We start from the raw sequence: 16,225 nt of genomic DNA, 5'->3' as shown, positions 1-16,225 counted from the left end.
CTCTGCTGACCCTCTGGTTCAGCCCCTGTTCTTCCCCATTTGTTTGTTCTAAGATATAGTGGCATGGCTTAAGCCAATGTTATCCAGGGCTTTTATGGGCATGGGTTGTGCTAGGGTGCCCAGTTTCAGAGAGACCCAGAGAAGAACACACAGGGGTCCAGGTGCTCTTCCTAAGATGTCTCTGACCCTGGAAAGTGAGATAGGTCCTCAGCGGTTGGGGAAGTGGGGGCGGGGGCGTGGAAGCTTAGCCACAGGATTTTAGAGTGGTTGGCACAGTTGGGATGTCCCTGTTTCAGCTGCCTCTGGCTACAGATGGGTAGATAATGTGCCAAGGTCAAATGTTGGGTGGTGCCCAGATCCAGAAGCCAGGCCTTTGAAGGGCATCAGCTGAACCGAAACTTGAGGTGTTGGTGGCAATTGCTTCCAGGGGTCTGTGATCTCGTGGTCCAGACTGGAGAGGCTTGTATGTGCGGATGGGGGGTCTCTTCCAGTGCTCCTGAGGGGAAGGGAGGGGTGGCTAAAAGCAAGGTGGAGGAGCGTGTTTGAGGGATTGTGGGAATTTAGGGCCGTGCACCCGCCCCTCCTCCCCCCGCAATGCGTGGGGCGCCTGGAGAGGGGTCTTGCGGGCAGGTGGGATCCTGCGGAGACCCGAGCGCGGAGTGCGCGCTGGCCCGGGTGGGGTAAGTCAGGGCTCATCTGCTTCCATTGTGCGGCCGGGCGGACGCTGGCCGGTCGAGCCAAGCGCTAGGAGGTGGAGCTGTGGGTTGCAGGCTCCGGCGCCTGCGTCCAACCCGGCCGGGCTCTGCGAGGCGAGAGGCCGGACGGGAACCCGGCAGCCGCGCCCCGGAGCTAGCGGGGAGGGACATGGGGCGCGGCGGCTCTCCCAGGCCCCGCAGGTTCCGGAGCCCCGAGGTACTTAAGGGCGAGGCGTGGGCCCCGGGCCGGGTGGGAACATCGGGCTGACCGGTACTGGGTTGGGCCTTGGAAGGGAACGCGGGCTGGACACGGGGATGTAACTCCCCGGAGGGGGCCCACCAGCCTGACCCCGCCTTCCTCCCCCAGGGCTCCCAAAGAGGTCTCCGCAGCGCCCCCTTCTTCTCACCCGGGGTTTGAGTCCCACAGTGATTGAGAGACTCCCAAGTCTTCAACCCTACCATGGCTAATGGGGTGATCCCGCCGCCCGGGGGCGCCTCCCCCCTACCCCAGGTGACTGATGTGTGGAGGGTGGGGTGGGGGAGGAGGGGCAGGATGGGTGGGTGTCCTCTGGCTGACCCTGGGACCACCAGATTCAGGCATTGAGCTGTACTGGTGGTGTGGAGGAATAGGGGGTCTATTAGTGTTTTATGAATCAGTGACTGGTGCACTCAAGGCCCGGGGAGGCCCTCAGAGGGTGTTTTGGGGGATGTTGATGCAGGCAAAGGTGAGAATGTTGGGAATGTTGAAGTATGAAGTTGGGGATGGTGGGGGGTGTTCATGAACCAGGGGTCCTAGGAGAGGCTGTCTGGCCTGCAGGTCCGGGTGCCCTTGGAGGAGCCCCCTCTGGGTCCAGACGTAGAAGAGGAGGATGATGACTTGGGCAAGACCTTGGCTGTGAGCAGGTTTGGGGACCTCATCAGCAAGACCCCGGCCTGGGACCCTGAGAAGCCTAGCCGCAGCTACAGCGAGCGGGACTTTGAGTGTGGGTAGCCCGGGGACCCCTAGTTCGGCAGCCTTCACCACCATCACCTTCATCGCCACCATTACTGCGCTCACCTCCGGCTTGATCACTCAGTGCCATCCTGTGCTGGACGCTGTGCTGGGCCACCATGCCGTGTCAAGTCATCCCGCCTCCCTCGCCATCAACTGTCCACCTGTCAGGGGGACTGGGCTCCAGACCAGGGGACATGTAGAGGAGATGGGCTTGAGGCCACCCTCAGTGACCTTCATCATCCACTCACTCTCCGCTCTGCCATGGTCCCTGTTGTGTCTTCCCTCAGCTTCTCTTCTGTGTCACATGCCCTGTTCCCTCTCTGTCACTCTCGTCCCCACTCTACCAGGCTTCTCCAATGACAGGCGCCTGGACACAGTAGTGGGGAGGGGTGTCCTGGCTCTAGAGGATTAGGGTGCCCTTGTTTGAGACCTTGAGCTAGAGTCAGGTGTGTACTCCTTGGTGGGGGAGCCCTGCTCTGCTTCAGGGGTCTCAACCAACTCTCCTGCACCCCCAGTTCACCGGCACACATCCCACCACACCCATCACCCGCTCTCAGCCCGCCTGCCTCCACCCCACAAGCTGCGGCGACTGCCCCCCACCTCTGCTCGGCACACCAGGAGGAAGAGGAAGAAGGAGAAGACCTCTGCTCCCCCCTCAGAAGGGACGCCCCCTATCCAAGAGGAGGGGGGAGCTGGAGCAGAGGAGGAGGAGGAGGAAGAGGAAGAGGAAGGAGAGTCTGAGGCAGAGCCTGCGGAGCCTCCACCCTTGGGGCCCCCACAGAAAGCAAAGGTGGGGCCTGCTCACTGAAGGAGGGATGGCTGGCCAAGGGGTTGGCACAGAGAGGATGCAGGATGCAATGAAGGTGGCTGCTGTGAGTTCAGTCTGTCCATGTGTGTCCACAGTTCTCTATTGGAAGCGATGAGGATGACAGCCCGGGCCTTTCAAACAAGGTCACCTGTACCAAGGCCCTGCCTTCTGTGGGCCTGCACACTGACCAAAGCCCCCAGCGCTCCTGCAGGTACTGGTCCCAGCTCCCTGCACCCAGCCCTCATTGAGTAGAACCCACTGCAGCCCAGAGCAGTTGACCCAAGTCCCCGACACTTGCCTGATTCCTGACTAGTGTCCCTAGGTGTGACCTGGAAAGCAGAGAAAATGAAAGAGCTATTTCTCCAGGTTTACAAAGTCAGAGGGAGCAAGAGGGGAGAAAAGGAAGAGATGAGCCAGAGGTCAAGGGTCCTCTAGACCCAAAGTGCTGGTGAAGAGGCAGGGGTACAGGTAGAAGAAAAGAGCCAGCAGTGGGAGGAGATGGGCATGCTGGGGAAGAGAGCCTGTGTATTCACTCTGGCTCCTGAGATCAGGGACGTTACAGGAACCCACTGGCTTATGCCAGCTCCTTGCCTTTCTCCATCAAACCTAAGGCTCATGTTGTTTCTTCAGCTCTCCCAGCCCCCGAGCCCGGGCTTCCCGAATCTCTACAGAGAAGAGCCGGCCCTGGAGTCCTTCAGCCAGCTATGACCTGCGAGAGCGACTGTGCCCAGGCAGTGCCCTGGGCAACCCCGGGCCAGAGCAGCGGGTGCCCACCGATGAAGCCGAGGCCCAGATGCTGGGCTCTGCAGATCTGGACGACATGAAGAGTGAGTGGACCTTGAAGAGGGTCCCCCCGCTTCGGGCTTGGCCCTTTCTGCAGTGTCTGAGTGGCAGAGAGAACTTAATCTCACTAAGCCACCTCTGCCAAAGCACTCATGAGTGCGCTCTGAGTCACCTCTTGCATAAAGCGGCCGTCTTCCTCGTGTACTTTTCAAGGGGCGTTCTCCTGAGACCTCCCTGCTCTGTAAACTCTGCTATAACCGACCTGCCTGGAGGCTGAAGGCTGAGCTGCACTGCCCGGCCTGCCTGCAGCTGCCCTCACTCCTTCCTGCCACCCTTGGCCTGGCCTGGCTGTGATCTCGGCACATTCCTTCCATCTTATCAGTGCCTGGCTTTGGTGCCACCTGTCATCACCCGTGGGGCTCTGTGCCCAGGCTAGGGGCATCACTGGCCTTCCTCCTCCTCCTCCTGAGATTCACAGGGTGTGGGCGGGGGCAGAGGTGGGGAGAGTTAGGGCTTTGAGCTCAATACGTCATGGAAAGTTGCCAGGGCCTGAGGACAGGGACAAGAACAATCCGATGGCAGCAGCAGCAGTGGCAGCGGGGCTGGGGGGGGGGGCGGCCATAGGGAGGGTGTATTTTCAGATTCAGGGTGGGAGTCGATAGGAGGAGCAGACTTGGGGGACCAGGAGAACTGTGAACAGGAAACCTTACCATCTCCAGCTGTGTGGGCAAAGACAGCTCCTGCTGGGGACTCCCACCCCTTGGGACATCTGGGGCTCTGGGAAGGAACAGGGCTGAGTCCTTGGCCACCAGGGGAATGACGAGCCCGCTGGACAAGGTCATGGAGCCCAATGGGGCTCTGAGTCCCGGGCCCAGGGACACTGAGGACGGGAGCCCTGAGAGGAATCCAGTTCCTGGCACTGGTGACTTGCTGGCCTCAGAGGATTTGGAAATGTTTGTATTGGACTTTGAAGACTATGGCCTGTGGGAGCCCATGAGGGGCCACCCGAGCCCCCAGGCAGGGGTAGCTGCTTGTGAGTAACTGCGCAGCCAGCCTGTCCCCAGCTGGTGGCCGGAGCAGGGCAGGTGGGGGGGACGGCTAGCTGTGCATAAGCCTGTTGAATGGGCACTAGCGTTGCTGGGATTGGGGTGTTGCACATATGTGGGAGCTAGGTGTCTAGGGATAGGCATTGGACCTATGGCCTCACAGGAGGACCAGTGGTTGTGGTAGGGGCTCAGGGTCTGGATGGGGCTGAAGACTTCAGTTGGAATCTGCTTATTGTTGTGGCTTGGCCAGCCGTGTAAGGTGGCTTTGTACTGTGCCTTCCCACTTCCTGAGAGCCAGTCTCCAGATCTGTGAAATGGCCCCTTGGATTATGTGGTCTGTCATAACCCCGTGGATTTGGTGGATACAGCAGGGGCCTGGAGCATGTGAGCTGTGGCCACAGACCCTGAGATGGATCCCTGGGGTCTTGTTCACAGGCCACCGGCTGGAAGACAACCCTGGTGTGAGGCGACACTTGGTGAAGAAACCATCCCGGATACAGGGTGGGAGAGGAAGCCCCAGTGGCCTGGCTCCCATCCTGCGCAGAAAGAAGAAGAAGAAGAAGTTGGATCGGAGACCTCATGAGGTAGCGTTGTAGGTGTTGCCCTTTGGGATCCACTTTTCCTTTTAGTGACAGCCCTAACCCTGGCAGCCTCTGGGCCCTCACCTTGATGTCTGCTGCAGGTGTTCGTGGAGTTGAACGAGCTGATGTTGGACCGTAGCCAGGAGCCACACTGGCGGGAGACGGCACGGTGGATCAAGTTCGAGGAAGATGTAGAGGAGGAGACTGAGCGCTGGGGGAAGCCCCACGTTGCTTCCCTCTCCTTCCGTAGCCTGCTGGAGCTCAGGAGGACCATTGCCCAGGGTAGGGCTCCTCAGTCTGGCCTGAGCCACTGAGCCTCAGTTGGGCTGCTCAGTTCCCTGGGACGACTCTGGGAGTTCTGAGGGACAGAGATATGGATCGCACCTGGGGCCTAATGGACCTTCTAGCCATCTGCACTCTGAGCCGAGCCTTCCTTCGCTTGGTGCTCCCCCAGCTGCCTGTGACATGTGTACATGCTGTTGCGCGCAAAGGCCCCGAGCTCCCCTGGCATGTTTGCCCGCCCTCGGGGAGCGAGGCTGTGGGGTGGGTGGGTCTCCTGTCCGGCAGGATGGCGCTTCCTCTTACTGTGCCCTAGGAGCGGCTCTCCTGGACTTGGAGCAGACCACCCTGCCTGGCATCGCTCACCTTGTGGTGGAGACTATGATTGTATCTGACCAGATCCGGCCAGAGGACAGGGCTAGTGTCCTGCGGACTTTGCTCCTGAAACACAGGTGTGAGGGGCTGGGGACGAGGGCTCTGTCTTCTTCAGCTGTCCTAGGAGCATTGTCTCTTCTGAGGGGACTCAGCCTGAGCATGCATTGGATGGGGAGCGTAACCCCCTTCCGTCTTTCTGCCGCCCTAACCAGTAGGAAGCTCTCACATTAAGTAAAAGGTCCTCCTACTTCTCACCTCCTTGAGACCTCCAGCTAACATAAACCTCTCTAACTTACCTCGCCTCCTTCTTTAGCCATCCCAACGATGACAAGGACAGTGGCTTTTTCCCTCGAAATCCATCAAGCTCCAGCGTGAACTCAGTCCTGGGGAATCACCACCCAACCCCTAGTCATGGCCCCGATGGTGCGGTACCCACCATTGCTGATGACCTAGGGGAGCCAGCCCCGTTATGGCCGCATGATCCTGATGCCAAGGAGGTCAGTCACCTTGTCTGGCCTGGGCTTGGGAACTTTGAAGATGCTCGGTTTAGTTGAGATTGGGAAGGTCGGATGCCCGGCACTGTGCCGAGCATGCTGTGGGGTCTGTGGGTGGCACACATGTGGATTCCCTGTGTTGGCGATACAGAGTTTTCCTGTGGTGATGTGGGAGCTATTCAGCAGACAAAACTGAGGTGGGGCAGGGCGTAGAGGAGGGTGCTGGACCCTTCTAAGAAGTTGGGGCAAGGTTGGGGAGGGCCTGCCATGGCCTCCAGGCTGGGTCCCAGCCCTATTCCAGTTCTGCGTCCTCAGAAGCCCCTCCACATGCCTGGAGGAGATGGTCACCGGGGGAAAAGCCTGAAACTTCTGGAGAAGATCCCTGAAGATGCCGAGGCCACCGTTGTGCTCGTGGGTAAGGAGGGCTGGGTACTGGGGACAGGGTTTCCTGATTGTCCTCTGCTGTGGTCTGGTCCCCTGAACCTCTGGAGGAGGCCACTCTGAGTCCTTTCTTCCTCGTTCCTGGCCTGCCTGCATTCCAGTTTCCTACGATCTTGAACTGGTTTTATATAGCACCATTGTGGGAACAAGGAAGAAAGTTATCCCTGTGTGGTAGCCTTCGTTTCCACCTATTGGTAACTGTTATGTGACTGTAAACATGTATGTGACTGGGGGTGACCGGGGTACTTTTAGATCTGAGGCTTCTTTTGCAGTACCCAACTGCTCCAGTGCACAGAAGAACCTGGCTCGCCCTTCCGGGGCTTGCCTCGACTGCTCCTTCTTGTCCATCCCTGCTTTCGTCTTTCTCTAGGCTGCGTGCCTTTCTTGGAGCAGCCAGCAGCAGCCTTTGTGCGGCTCAGTGAGGCTGTGCTCTTGGAGTCTGTACTCGAGGTCCCTGTACCTGTCCGCTTCCTCTTTGTGATGCTGGGGCCCCGCCACACCAGTACCGACTATCATGAGCTAGGACGTTCCATCGCCACCCTCATGTCTGACAAGGTTAGTCCTGTAACCTCGGATGTGAGGCCTGTCCACCTGAGACCTGCTTGTTCCTTAGCTGCCTGTCTCTGGAGTGGAGCTGACGAGCTGTTAGTTAGCCCAGGAAACAGAACCCTGGCCTGTGCTTGGAAAGGGGGGTTACATAGGAGTACAGCTCACACGCGATGCCTTGGATGTAAAGATGTGGACTGCAGGGTTGATGGTGCTGACTGTGACTGGCCTCACATAGGAGAGCCTCCTAGCCGAGTTGATGTCTGGGATGCTCATTAGCCTGTAGAAGATGGGCACTGCCCAGTCAGAGATGTTCTAGACTCCCTTCCTAGACTGCCCTGGTGCCTGTGGTTGTCTATCTTCCCCACCCTCCCTCTGTGACCCAATGCCACCTCTCTGAAATCTTCCTGGGCTCTCATGGCCCATCCTTGAGAGCCATACTCCCTTCCCAGCTGTTTCACGAGGCTGCCTACCAGGCAGACGACCGGCAGGACCTTTTGGGTGCCATCAGTGAGTTCTTAGATGGCAGCATTGTGATACCCCCATCTGAAGTGGAGGGCCGTGACCTACTACGCTCCGTGGCTGCCTTCCAGCGCGAGCTGCTGAGGAAGCGGCGGGAGCGGGAACAGACCAAAGTGGAGATGACCACCCGGGGCGGATATGTGGCCCCTGGCAAAGGTCAGACCCCAGCCCCAGTCCTTTGTGTTCTTACCATTCTTGCCCACCATGCTGGGGGATGCAGCCAGGGCTTCCAGGCGGGAGGAAGTGGCCTGTGTTCCATTGGTATCTTGCTCCTTTGCCCAGAACTGTCTTTGGAGACGGGGGGCTCTGAGGCAACCTCTGAAGATGATCCCCTGCAGCGGACGGGCTCAGTGTTTGGGGGTCTGGTGCGGGATGTGAAGCGCCGGTACCCGCACTACCCCAGTGACCTGCGGGACGCACTGCACTCCCAGTGTGTGGCCGCTGTGCTCTTCATCTACTTTGCAGCCCTCAGCCCTGCCATCACCTTTGGAGGGCTACTAGGTGAGACTTCTGGGGTCTCGGTGGGGGGGCAGATGTCACCTGCAGGGTTACGTCGGTCACATCACTTAGGGGGGCGATGGGCAGAGGGGATAGGTGAGCTGCGACTCCCTGCTGGGTCAGAGAACCACAGTGACCCCTTATTGGGTGGCTATAAAATGGGGGTGCAAGGGCAGGATCCCTGTGGTCTCCTTGGGAATGTGGGCAAGGCCTTGTCTGTCATTCTGGGAGCTGTTCTGCGCTTGCTGGGGAACTGGATGAGGAAGGGGTCAGGATAGGAAGAGCCAGACTTACAGGCACCCTGCTGACCCCTCTCCACTCCAGGAGAGAAGACGGAGGGGCTGATGGGCGTGTCGGAGCTGATTGTGTCCACAGCTGTGCTTGGGGTCCTCTTCTCTCTGCTGGGGGCCCAGCCACTCCTCGTGGTGGGCTTCTCCGGGCCCCTGCTGGTCTTTGAGGAAGCCTTCTTCAAGGTGAAGCCTGCTGCCTACCCCGGGTGCTGCCCCTCCTTCCTGCCCTTTCTTAGTCCCTCATACAGGTGTCCAGGAGCTGGGTCTCTATGCTCTGTCCCTTCTTCCCCTTGGCGTGTACCCTTGTTTAACCTGCAGGCACCAATGTCCCAGGCAGATGCCCCGCCCCCGTAGCTAACCACCCCCCTTACTATCTCTAGTTCTGCCGAGCTCAGGACCTGGAGTACCTCACTGGCCGAGTGTGGGTGGGCCTCTGGCTGGTGGTCTTCGTCCTGGCCCTGGTGGCTGCAGAGGGCAGTTTCCTGGTCCGCTACATCTCACCGTTTACCCAGGAGATTTTCGCGTTCCTCATCTCGCTAATTTTCATCTATGAGACTTTTCACAAGCTCTACAAGGTGTGGCAGTTCCCAGAGGGTGGGTAAGGATAGGGAGGTGGTGTCCTAGGGAGGCCTGGAGCTTGCTGAGAGCAAGGTATGGGGAGAGGGCTGTGTGTGTGTGTGTGTGTGTGTGTGTGTGTGTATGTGCGTGTGTGCGCGTGCTTGTGTGTGCTTGTGTGTGTTTGTGTGTGTGTGTGCGTGCGTGTGTGTGCGTGTGCGTGAAGTGGAGGTTGGGACATCAAGACTGGGTTTGCTGCCTGCCTGTGGAGGGTGAGGCATCCTCTCCTCCACACATAGGTGTTCACAGAGCATCCTCTGCTGCCATTCTACCCACCGGATGGGGCCTTGGAGGGGACCCTAGAGACGGGCTTGGAACTGAATAGTAGTTCCCTGCCCCCCACGGAGGGACCACCAGGCCCAAGGAACCAGCCCAATACAGCTCTGCTGTCCCTCATCCTCATGCTGGGGACTTTCCTCATTGCCTTCTTCCTGCGCAAGTTCAGGAACAGCCGCTTCCTGGGGGGCAAGGTACTCTGTCTCTCCTGAGAGTCTTCTGCCTGGCCCCTCCATTGTACCTCCCCACAACAAGACAATAGTGCCTCCCAGCTGTGGCTGGTACACAGGGGAGTCACCTAGAGGGATGTCCTAGGGTACTTCTGGCGCAGCTTGGCCCCAGAAAGGGTTGGGGTTATCTCCTAACCCTCATCCTCCGGGTGCACTTGGCAGGCTCGGCGCATCATTGGCGATTTTGGCATTCCCATTTCCATCTTGGTGATGGTCCTGGTGGACTACTCTATCACAGACACCTACACGCAGGTGAGTGTGCCCCACCTGAGTGGCCACTGCAAATCCCTACTAGCCCCAGGTTCTGAAGCAGGCTTGCAGCTCAGCTCTCCTGGTTTAGAAGTTGGGCCACACCAGGGGCTGCTGTGATGACGTTCAGTCCAGGGGCTACCCAGGATATCCGAACTGTGTATGATCCCAAGTGGGAGGAATTTGGAAGTGGGCTGGTGCAGAGTACCGGGTCTCCCTATAGGTTCCATTGCTATGCCTTCTGCCAGCCCTGGGAGGAGCAGTGACTTTGAAGACTGAAAATTAGTCTCACCAGCCCCCTAGAGTTTTGGGGCCTCTGTGGCAGGAATATCTGCAATGTAGACCTCTTCTGTAAGAAGCATCTCTCTCTGGCCCTTGCCTTCTTTCCTCCATGTAGAAGCTGACGGTGCCTACAGGGCTCTCTGTGACTTCCCCACATAAGCGCACGTGGTTCATCCCACCGTTGGGCAGCGCCCGTCCCTTCCCACCTTGGATGATGGTGGCGGCTGCTGTCCCTGCACTGTTGGTCCTCATCCTGATATTCATGGAGACACAGATCACCGCGTGAGAGGGCTGGAGGGGGACGGGGGGGGGTGGAGGGACGGCTCGGCTTCAGGGTTAAGGCAGGGGTGTCTTATCTGTGTAGGGATGCCCTGTGGTAGACTGAAAGGAATTTGTTGGGCTCTCGCTGGAGTGAGGAGGAGGGGGTAGAGGAGCTAGAGCAACAGGCCGGAACAGGCGTGGGCGTGTGGGCCCAGGCATTGTTCTCCCGTGATGGTTTGACCTGGTCCTCTCACGACCACGGCTGATGGGATGGCACTTGGCAGTTCTCAGAATCCTGGCAGGGTGTTCTCTCACCTAGGGATGCTCACACGTTTCTCATTTTGGTTTAACCAAAATAACATGGTAGGATCTGGCATCTGGATTTTGTGGTGCTTTTAAATGCTTGCAGCATGAGAATTTGGCTCCGATTTCCTGCAGTGTGAGAACTTTAATTTGGGAACGTGAAAGAGGAAGCTGACAGGTCCAGGGAGAGCTCGCCTCCCTCCCCTCAAGCCTTGGGCGACTGTCACGTGCTTTTACAGGTGTGCCTGCTAGCTGGCTCCTTCTCTCTCTCCCCTATAGGCTCATTGTCAGCCAGAAGGCACGAAGGCTACTCAAAGGTTCTGGCTTCCATCTTGACCTGCTTTTGATCGGCTCCCTGGGTGGCCTCTGTGGGTTGTTTGGATTGCCCTGGCTCACAGCTGCCACCGTCCGCTCTGTCACTCACGTGAATGCGTTGACGGTCATGCGCACTGCCATTGCACCTGGTGACAAGCCTCAGATCCAGGAGGTTCGGGAGCAGCGAGTCACTGGAGTGCTCATTGCCAGCCTCGTAGGTGAGCACCGAGTCTCTTCACAGACTTGCTCTCCTGGGCACAGTGGCTTCAAATCCTCTTGCTCCTGGGGTTGACCCTCCTGAATCTACAGGTGTAGCTCTCCCTCAGGACCCCAACCCGTCCACGCACACTCTGGGAGCTCTTCCCTGCTTCTTGTCCTGCTCTATCTCTCTTTGTGAGACCCAGATTGGTCCAGTGCATCTTGTTCCCTTACCAGGCCCTTTGTCCAGGCAGGACAGGGGACAGGATTAGGCAGATCTGTGTCACCTCCTCCAGGCCTATCTATTGTCATGGGGGCTGTGCTGCGCCGGATCCCATTGGCTGTACTCTTCGGGATTTTCCTATATATGGGGGTCACTTCACTGTCTGGTATCCAGTTGTCCCAACGTCTGCTGCTCATTTTCATGCCAGCAAAGCACCATCCTGAGCAGCCCTACGTGACCAAGGTCAGACCCAGATGCATGCAGCTGGTGGGGGGTGCAGGGTGATGGGAGGGATTCTGGAGGGACTCCCAGGTTAGAAATGGAGGGGAGGAATACAATTATACAATAAGGATAATTGGGACCTGGAGAGTCATGTTCCCATAGGTGTGGGTGGGGGCAGAATGGCCACTGTGGAATGAGACTGAGCCTGTACCCCAGGTGAAGACATGGCGGATGCACCTGTTCACCTGCATCCAGCTGGGCTGCATTGCTCTCCTCTGGGTGGTCAAGTCTACGGCGGCCTCACTGGCCTTTCCTTTCCTGCTCTTGCTCACCGTGCCTCTGAGGCGTTGCCTTTTGCCCCGGCTCTTCCAGGACAGAGAGCTGCAGGCGGTAAGGGATGATGGCTTGGGCTGGCGGGATGAAGGAAGGCAGGCACTGGAGTTAGATACCTGGGCTCCAGGTTATAAAGTCTCAAATACCTTTTGGCTTGTGTGAACTTGGGGAAGTTGCTGAATGTTCTGGAATGCCGTTTTCACCATTGTAATGAATGGGCTTGTAGACTCTATCAAAAGACTGTTAGGAGATTTCAATAGGAATCTAGGTCTGTTGATAAGAGGCTTCAGAAAGAACAAGACAAGACAGGGCTGCTGTGGACAGCTGTGCAGGCTGTGCCTGGACAAAATCACCTGTCCACGGGTTGCATGGGGGTTGGCGTAGCACCGACATCAGTCCTGAGCCCTGTTTCTTTCGGCTATAGGAAAGGATATCTCGTTGCTAGTCTTTCTTTTTTTCTTTTATTTTCTTACATTTTTAAAAGATGTACTTTGTGTGTGTGCTGAGGTCAGAGGGCAGCGTTCAGGACTTGGTTTTCTCTTTGCACCCTGTAGGTCCTGGGAATTGCACTCAGGTCATCAAACTTGGTGGCAGATGTCTTGGTCTGCTGAGTCATCTGACTGTCCCAGTTTTTCAGCTTTTGCGTGCTCAGATATAGGGTACAGAGGTGCCATGATCCTAGGAATGAGCATCCTATGTCATAGTTGCCATTGTATGGGTGTGATTTGTATGTTCTAGGTGACCAGGTAATGAAGGCTTTGGCCGGGGAAGTACTTCCGGCAAGGGTCCTGGAGCAGGGAGAGGTGTTTAGAAGAGGCTATGAGGGGCAGAAGGGGACACATACATCCCTCTGACTTTCCCAACCCTGTGCTCCCCTCTGCAGCTGGACTCTGAAGATGCTGAGCCAAACTTTGATGAGGATGGCCGGGACGAGTACAATGAGCTGCACATGCCCGTGTGACCCCACCTTGGTGACTCACAGACCCTAGGAACCCAGCACCAGGGCCAGACATTCCTTAGGACCCAGGGATGTGCCTGGAGTCACTTCCCATGCCAGGCCAGTGGCCCCATGACTTTCACAGACTAGACGACACAGGCTTTGAAGTCATTATAACACACTCCTTGTCTCGTGTCTGCCTCATTTTCTTGGTGCCACACTTCCCTATCTGAAATATGATCGGGGTCATCCAGACTAGAATAGGTGTGAAGCACGGAACAGCGGCCTCGAGGGGGAGGGGTAGATTCAAGACTGCAGAGTTCAAGGTGGGCCTTTTGTTCCGTCCTTGGCTCCCTGGAGTAAAGCTGAAGAGCCGGAGGTTCAAGGTCGATCGAGGGTCACGTGCCCATTAATTTCGCTCTGGATTAGAAAGGAGAGGACAGCAAGGCATTGCTTTCCTTAAGCCACTAGGGAAATCAGGGTGACTTTTGACCTGCAGGGCTACAAAGCTGAATGGGAAATGTGCATCTAGGGAACAGGAATAGCCGCCCAAGCCTCTAGACGCCAGGACGGCGCGGGGTTTGGGGCCTCCAGGACCATTTTAGATTCTCCTGGTTTAAGAGTGAAGCGGTTCTAGGATTCCTGAAACCACTCCTTGTGCAACAGTCTGTTTTTTTTTTTTTTTTTTTTTTTTTTCTGCCAGAAATAACCTGGGAGGCCTTGGGGAGGGTGGAAACAGGACCCAGTGCTTCACGGTTGCTAGGTAACCAGCTGCCTGATGCAGCCTGCCGGCCTTGTATAGCCCTCTGGTGGTTGTTTTTACACACTGCATGGTCTGTAGGCTGAGCAGGAGTAAGGCTGCCATCTGGCGGATCTGATTTGATCCCAAGCTTCGTTTCCTGGGTTCTGGGAGGTTCATCTGGTCTGCTCCAAGCATCCAGGGTTAATAACCCTTTGGTTTCACATGGTCCTTTCCCTCTGGAGCTTGCTCTGCAAGTCTGTGTTTCCTGCCATGTGTTCAGGCCTACAGCTAGTGCCTGAGGCATGGGACACAGAACAGTTGGGGTATTGGTTGTGCTCCCAAGTCGGCAGTGTTTTAAGCATTTCATCCCAGCTGTCCTCCACACACCCTTGGTCTCTGATGCTGTCATGCGACAAAACCCTGCCAGATGGGCCATGACAAGGTAGAGCCAAAATTCTCGGCTTAGAATCTAAACAAAGGTTTCACACACAGAGAGGGCAGGACCTTCTCCTAGGCAGGTTTGACTGACAGGCTTCACGTGAAAACCCACTTCCCTTCCCAGCCTGGAGCCCTTTCTGGGTGTTGGCCGTTGACTGGCTCTTCTGTTTTGGGGATTCCCATACAACTCGGGAAGGACTCTGCTTTTCCAGGACCCCCCTACTGCAAGCGAGAAGAAGGGGTTCCACATGGAAATGAGCCCCAGTCAGGGTTAGTAGTAGCAGGGGACAATGATGTTCGGTAGAGCGAGGAGACCCTGAGACCTCACAACAAGAAGTGAGAAAGTCTTGGAAGTAGAGTCAGACAGCCACGATACCTATTATTCAAAGGCTAATGCAGTTCAGGAGGTCAAGCCTGAGCCGGGCCTGACAGAAGATGGAATTTTGTAGTGGTGCCTGGGCAGGGCTGGGCAGACTGAGGGGGTTTTCCTAACAACCCAGAAAGTCACCAGGAAGAGTACTGTGTTTGACAGGAATGGAGACCAGGTTGCTTCTGTAAGAGACCGGGCATGCCAAGACTCAAGCCCGGAGGTCTAGAGTGGATGTCATTTGAGGACATTTGAAATTTGTCTCAAAGCCTTGGTGGCCCCTGTGTTTCCGCTGACCTTTCTTTGACTGGGCCTTTGGCCATATCCTCTCAAGGACCTGGGACCTTTGAGGACATTTTTAAAGCACGGAAGGGGAATCCGGCACAGCTTAGATGGGGAGAGGTGGGTATTACAAGGCAGGTTTGTAGAATATGGTCCTCTAAACAAAACAGCCACCCTGATGAGATCAGCTGTGGCTGCTGGCAAGAGACCATCAGGAGTGGCCTGTGACCTGTTGACATCTCCTCAGAAGGAGGCTTGGGGGGCATTAGACCCTCACCTAAGAGTCTAGCTTCTCATCAAAGCCATTTATTTTGACTATGGGGAAGCCATCACCCACGTTGGGAGAAGACTTTCCAGTGTGGTCACCCACACCCCTCTGGTCAGCCCCTTGCTCATGCTCTTGGACAATAAACTCATGGGTTCCCCAGCATGAGCTTCGGTGGGGTTGCACTTCAGTCTGTAGTTGGGGTCTTCTAATTGGGGAGTAGAGTTCATGTGTCTTCACAGAAGGAATTCTCCCACCAGGTAACGAGAGACGGTGGGAAGGCCCTGGTATATTTAAACAAGCAGACTCACTGTTGACTGATTTGGTTTGGAGGAGTAGGCCTGTGCAAAGTGTCGGGGTGTGGGGGACGCTTCCAGTCAGGACACGGCGTCACACATTCTGCTCTTTGTAACTTTCAGAGCCAGATTTTGGCCACACCTTGGGCCAGTGCCTGGAGTTTTATTATTCTCGGAAAACTCAAGCCCATTTCCTGTCCAGGGTTCTAGCTCCTTCTTTCATGTTGTACAAAGAAGGTGGCTGTCACTGCCCTGTTCCATGCGGAGGATTCCGCTCTCTTCAGACCGCCAAGGCCCTTGTGGCGGCTGGCTGTCAGAGTCTGTGCACCATCTGCTCACATTGCCCCACACCCCTCCTTTTGGGCACAGAAGCTGGCAATAAGATGTACCATTTGGCAGGCCAGGTGACATCCTTCTTGTATCATATCAGGTGACTCAGATAATCTTCATGGCTGTTGACACTTGGCACTCTCAGAGGGAATTCTAAGCAGCAAAATTTAGATAAAGCTCAACTCAAGGGCACCTGTACCAAGCCCTACCCGCTTAGCTCTCAGTGAAGCCATTGCGGAGAACCAACAAAAACAGGTTCTGGCAGTGCCTACCAGTGGCCTGAATCCAAGGTGGCAAATTAGGAAATGCAGAGTGAGGAATTTGGTTTCCAGATAAATTATTCAATCGTTTGAATTTGATCCATTGCGTGTCTCATCCATTTTTTGGGAAAAAAAAAACCCGCGGGCTCCAATATCCATAGGATTTATGTTCTGCGAGAAAGATTTACCGTTTGAGTGGCCTGCTGGGATTATTTTCAATTTCCTAGGAACTGTTCGTTAATATTGAATGATGCTTTATCAAATGCTAACTAAGCAGACAGCCACGGGGAAGCTCTCTGGGTGGCGGATGGATCACGGTGGCTGTCGGCAATGGGAAAGAGTTGCCCAGAGCTCCTTTATAGCCTGTGTCCCCATAGGTGGGTCATAGCTGGTGTCAAGGTACAGTGGAGCATGGGCTGGTGCAGAGATGGATGGGAAGAACTCCGAAG

At 56.3% G+C, this 16,225-nt stretch overlaps 1 protein-coding gene across 1 annotated transcript; it reads left to right on the top strand.

The window, feature by feature from the left end:
* The first annotated feature begins 859 nt into the window (after nt 1-859).
* On the top strand, nt 860-12,931 carry Slc4a3 (solute carrier family 4 member 3). Its single transcript, XM_038339241.1, has 23 exons — nt 860-912; nt 1,063-1,206; nt 1,513-1,678; nt 2,205-2,479; nt 2,593-2,708; nt 3,128-3,324; nt 4,762-4,910; nt 5,009-5,189; nt 5,503-5,638; nt 5,875-6,058; nt 6,371-6,470; nt 6,867-7,051; nt 7,495-7,720; nt 7,847-8,065; nt 8,387-8,535; nt 8,733-8,927; nt 9,207-9,437; nt 9,636-9,725; nt 10,120-10,286; nt 10,848-11,101; nt 11,378-11,547; nt 11,743-11,916; nt 12,743-12,931. Exons 2-23 carry the CDS (start codon nt 1,156-1,158, stop codon nt 12,818-12,820), a joined length of 3,693 nt encoding a protein of 1,230 aa, XP_038195169.1. The 5' UTR covers nt 860-912; nt 1,063-1,155; the 3' UTR covers nt 12,821-12,931.
* The last annotated feature ends 3,294 nt before the right edge of the window (nt 12,932-16,225 follow it).

This window comes from Arvicola amphibius, chromosome 8, assembly GCF_903992535.2.
Source record: "Arvicola amphibius chromosome 8, mArvAmp1.2, whole genome shotgun sequence".
Classification (NCBI taxonomy): domain Eukaryota; kingdom Metazoa; phylum Chordata; class Mammalia; order Rodentia; family Cricetidae; genus Arvicola; species Arvicola amphibius.
Note: the sequence above shows the minus strand (reverse complement) of the source record. Positions and strands in the feature narration are given on the sequence as shown.